Source organism: Vanellus vanellus, assembly GCF_965231255.1.
Source record: "Vanellus vanellus genome assembly, contig: HAP1_SCAFFOLD_45, whole genome shotgun sequence".
In the NCBI taxonomy this organism is placed as follows: domain Eukaryota; kingdom Metazoa; phylum Chordata; class Aves; order Charadriiformes; family Charadriidae; genus Vanellus; species Vanellus vanellus.
The window spans coordinates 178,131-183,191 of NW_028128545.1; the positions used below are offsets into that span (position 1 = coordinate 178,131).

The 5,061-nt window shown below is 52.8% G+C and overlaps 1 protein-coding gene across 1 annotated transcript; it reads right to left on the minus strand.

Annotated features, from left to right (window-relative positions):
• Positions 1-434: 434 nt before the first annotated feature.
• On the minus strand, positions 435-1,424 carry LOC309684196 (olfactory receptor 14I1-like; the record flags this gene model as incomplete). Its single annotated transcript, XM_082500139.1, has 2 exons — positions 435-770; positions 1,131-1,424. The coding sequence occupies 2 exons, from the start codon at positions 1,422-1,424 to the stop codon at positions 435-437; spliced, it is 630 nt and encodes a 209-aa protein (XP_082356265.1).
• Positions 1,425-5,061: the final 3,637 nt, after the last annotated feature.

Consider the following 5,061-nt stretch of genomic DNA (forward strand, 5'->3'; position numbering starts at 1 on the left):
ATGCAATGGCACCACAGGACAGTGTGGATGTCAGGAGAGATCAGCACCATAAAAGCTGTCTCCTGCTCCTGTCCTTGGCATTGGCTCCAGGGAAGCAGCAGCCCCGACTTGCAGGCAGTAGAGATGGGGCTGAGACCACTAATTTTCTGCTGCCTTCTTTATTGAGTTTATCTAAAGAGGTAGCCCAAATCCAAATGTGCATGTGGCCTTTGTGCCAAGAGGAATGAGGCCAAAACCAATAATATCACAACTCTAAAAGAACACAGAAATGCAAAATAATAAGAAAAGAAAAGAAAAGAAAAGAAAAGAAAAGAAAAGAAAAGAAAAGAAAAGAAAAGAAAAGAAAAGAAAAGAAAAGAAAAGAAAAGAAAAGAAAAGATCAAAACCCTCAAAAAAAAACCCCAAGGAAAAATAAAGATACATATGAAGAAAAGTTAGTGCTGGCTTTTTTTGAGATACAGTGGGAGCCCTTGTGGGATAAGGAGAACCTTATTAATCTGAAGTAGATTATATTCAAATAGTTTCCACAATGCGTCCTTGATTTCCTTGTTCCTCATGCTGTAGATGAGGGGGTTAACTACTGGAGGCACCACCGAGTAAAGAACTGCCACCACCATATCCAGGGAACGGGAGGAGATGGAGGGGGGCTTCAGGTAGGCAAACATGCAAGTGCTGAGAAACAGGGAGAGCACGGCCAGGTGAGGGAGGCACATGGAAAAGGCTTTGTGCCGTCCCTGCTCTGAGGGGATCCTCAGCACCGCCCTCAAGATCTGCACATAGGACACCACAATGAAAACAAAACACCCAAAAGCTAAAAAACAATTTAATGTAAGAAGCCCAACTTCCCTGAGGTAGGAGTGTGAGCAGGAGAGCCTGAGGATGTGGGGGATTTCACAGAAGAACTGGTCCAGGGCATTGCCCTGGCAGAGGGGCAGTGAAAATGTACTGGCCGTGTGCAGCACAGCATTGAGAAACCCACTGCCCCAGGCAGCTGCTGCCATGCGGACACAAGCTCTGCTGCCCAGGAGGGTCCCGTAGTGCAGGGGATGGCAGATGGCAACGTAGCGGTCATAGGCCATGATGGTGAGAAGGGCACACTCTGCTCCAAGCAAGAAGAAAAGCAGAAAAACCTGTGCAGCACATCCAATATAGGAGATGTCCCTGGTGTCCCAGAGGGAATTGGCCATGGCTTTTGGGAGGGTGGTGGAGATGGAGCCCAGGTCCAGAACAGAGAGGTTGAGGAGAAAGAAATACATGGGGGTGTGGAGGTGGTGGTCGCAGGCGATGGCGGTGATGATGAGGCCGTTTCCCAGGAGGGCAGCCAGGTAGATGCCCAGGAAGAGCCAGAAGGTCAAGAGCTGCAGCTCCCGTGTGTCTGCGAATGCCAGGAGGAGGAAGTGGGTGATGGAGCTGCCATTGGACATTTGCTGTTCACTCTGGGCACAGTGACCTGCTGAAGGAGTGGAAGACATTGACAAGTTAAGGCAGACTTCATTGAAACTTTCCTGTGCTTTTTCCTCAAAGATTCCTCCAAAATGACTTCTCTTTCTTTGTAAGACTTTCATTCAGGTTTGTGCTGTTGAGGGCCCTTCCTTTGAAGGGGTAGAAATCCTTCTCTTTCCCATCCTTTTAGCCTGAACACTGCTGAGCCCTGAGGGACAAAAGAACTTTCTGTGCCCTAGAGCAGAGTCGGGAGAGCTGGTCTGCCCACTAGTGACCTGCTGGTCTCTACACATGTAGCCCTCCTTACACCTCCCTCCGTGGCAGAATGGTCTCCCTAAAAATGTACTTGAAGAAAAAACATAATAAAGGGCTTTTTTTGAGAGGGCAGTTTCAAAGCCCGTTTCTCCACACAGGTTTTTCTCTCCCGGTGCAGCTGAGCAGAGAGGGATGCAGAAGGTAGAGGAGCTCTCTGCTGCCTGGGGCTGTCACCGCCAGGAGCTCTGTCCCCAGGTCTGCCCCTGCCAGTGCTCCCAGAGCCCATCCCACCCGCTGTGTGCTCAGCTCTGCCCTGCAGCCCCCTCCCAACAGCAGGGCACTGCCCAGGGCCAGCTCTGGCTGGGCAGGCTCCCGTGGGGACAGCAGAGACACCTGAGGGGTGGCAAAAACCACACTGATGCTGTCCGTGACCAGGGAGTGGTGATTTCTGACTCTCCACGGTTTATTCACCGCTAAGGGAAACAGATTGGGAGTTGAGTGCCTCCTCCTGCACTGAGAGATGAAATTCTATGTCCCATTGCCCACACAGGGAACCCAGAGTAGAACACTGGATGAACAGGACCCTTCCCTTTCAGGTCGCCCCTGCCTTGCTGTGCTTCTTGAAATGTCCCCTGGGAATGTCCTGCAGTGATCTGCAGCTGTGAGCAGCCCTGAAACACGCAGCACCCTCTCAACAGCAGTAGGACCCTGACCTGCCCGAGGTTGTGCTCCTTCCACCCACTGCTTCTCCCCACAGAAGCTCCGTGGGAGCTCCCCGGGCAGGCGCAGAGCTGACCCTGGCAGGCGGCAGAGTCCCTGCCCTGGCACACAGCCCCCGGGGTGCAGGGACCCTGCTGGCAAGGACAGCCCTGCCCACCCCTGCCTGCACACCCACTTTCAAACCCCAGAGCCATCCCTGGGAGAAGGCAGCTGACCTTCATTGTCCCCTTGAAGGTGCAGCAGGGCATCCCTGCTCTGAAGCACGTCCTCCTGCTCCACACCACAAAAGCCAGGAGAGCCGTCCTGACAGCTCCTATCAGCCATGGCATGTGCCAGGTCCAGGAGACACTGCCAGGAACTCATCCGCACTGCCCCACAGCCAGAGACTTACCATGTGAAAGGCTGTGAAGATCTCTCTCCCTGGGAGCTCTCAGCTATAGGAAAGACGCCCCAGACTGCCCTTATCTCTCTCTCCCTTCCCTTGTCTGCCCTCGCTGCCTGCAGGCAGTGCCCTCAGCCCTGCTGCGCTGTGCAGAGGAGCTGCTCCTGGGCAGAGCTGTCTCTCTGCAGCGCTGCCCTCTTGCCAGGAGCTCCCTCCGTCCCAGAAGCCAGTCCCAGCTCAGCAGCAGAGGACCAGCCCACGGTGGCACTGTCTCTGTCCCCTCTGGGCTCCCTCAGAGATGTCCCTGGGGCTCCAGGGGAACCTGCTGGGAAACAAGCTGAAGTCATCACTGATGTTTTCTCCCTCAGCTGGGCAGAGACACTTCTTTCCAGCAGTGTCATTTCCCCTGTCAGAGACAGAGTTAGGTCCAAGAATCACCTCTTCTCATCTGACTAGGAGACAGCACACCCAGGCAGTGAAAGGCAGGAATTTCATGTTCCTCCTGTACCCATGCAAAGCACTGGTGACACTCGAGGTGCTCAAAGACAGTTGTAGGAAACTGATGGAGCAATTCATAGGGACAGGGCAGCGTCTGGGGTCACCGTTTTGGAGGCTGCTGGGGCATGCCTTTGGCCAGCTGAAGTGTCAGTAGATGCCCACCTTTAGGACAATGAAGCCTGATCCTGCTCATGATGTCCAGGGCAGCCTATAGAGGTATTCCTCTGAGCCAATGGAGCCATTGCCATCAGGAGAGCTGAGTCTCTCTCTTTTCTCCACCAGCTGTTTTACCACATCTCCTTTGGCACCCATGGCCAGTTCCTAACAGACACCCCTACAGTGCCTAACCTCCTTCAGGGCAGCTGCTCCATTGGAAGGTGACCTACACATGTTCCTACGGGATGCTATGGTGGTGGCTATGGTTCCTGTGGTGCCACGGGAGGTGCCAGGGCTCTCCAGCACAGCCGCAGGCAGCCAGCAGGGACAGTACAAGACCTGCAGGAACACGATTGCCATTCAGAGCAGCCGTGTAACACACCTCAAGAGAACCTCAGGGATGTTCAGGGCTTTTGTCGAGGCAGCTGCAGTGAGGCACGTCCTGTCCCATCTCCATCCAGCAGATGTAGGCAGTGCTTCTCCCACAGCCTTTAGTTCCTCCTTTGATGATGCAATCAAGGAATAGAGAAATGATTTTCCCAGTGTTGTTGGATCACGGGATGTGCATCGCCAAGGACATTTTCAAAAGAACCTTATCCTTCCTGGAGATCAGCTTCCCCTGCACCACAGGCCCTGCAGGGCTGCAGAGACGTCCCAGACAGCAAAGGCCTCTCCTGCCAGGGCTGCACAGCCCAGCCCTGCGTCTCTCTGGTCCCGAGGGTTTGCTCTCCTTCGGGTCACCTCATTTCCTCTTTCCATTGCCATCTGCCATCCACCCCTGCATGCTCTGAAGAGAACCTTTGCCTTGCATGGGACCTTGGGCACTTGATACATTCTTTGTTACACATCTGAGCTTGGTCCTGGTGCTTGGCTGAGGTCCAGCACATCTCTGCTCTGACCTAAAGAATGTATAATGAGGGAGAAGAAGAGGACAAAGTCTTATCTAACCAGCAGGAGGAAGTCTTAGTGTCAATGGCATCACATCTTACTGGGGACTTAAATGACCTTGTGTGCTTTCATGGCAAGTTTTTCAAATAGTTAAGTGGAGGGGGGACGACAACATGTCACAGAAAGCTAGTTTCATCTGGCTCCAAAATGGAGCAGCCACTCCCCAGATCTGAGCCAAGAAGCAGTTCTAGCAGCACATTTGCAAAAACCTGGAGGTTCTTTGTGTCAGCTTTTTAGCAGAGCTGCCAAAGGGGCCAACAAACGTGATGCTCAGATGGATCTAAAAAACTGTTTCACCCTCGTCAACCTTGGCTCTAGTAGCAAAGAAACAGTGGAGACTCAGCTGCCTGGGGGAATGAGGAAGGAAAGGAGCAGAGTGCAGATTCCAGGTGTCAGTGGAGGACGCTGGCCCATGCCAGGAGCTTTCAGTGGGCAGTATCACTCAATAGGAGCAGAATTCAACTTAACTGCTTTCAAGGACAGCATTCTCTAAGCCCATAGAACATCCATGCCGATACTCCAGCAACCAAGCGAACCTCTCAGGACACCAGCTTGGCTAAACAGGCCACTCATTGTGAAGGTCCACAGAAAAGGGAAGCAGAGATAGTGTGGATGTGTGATGTCACTTCAAGAAAGGAATAAAGAAATAGAGTGTGTTT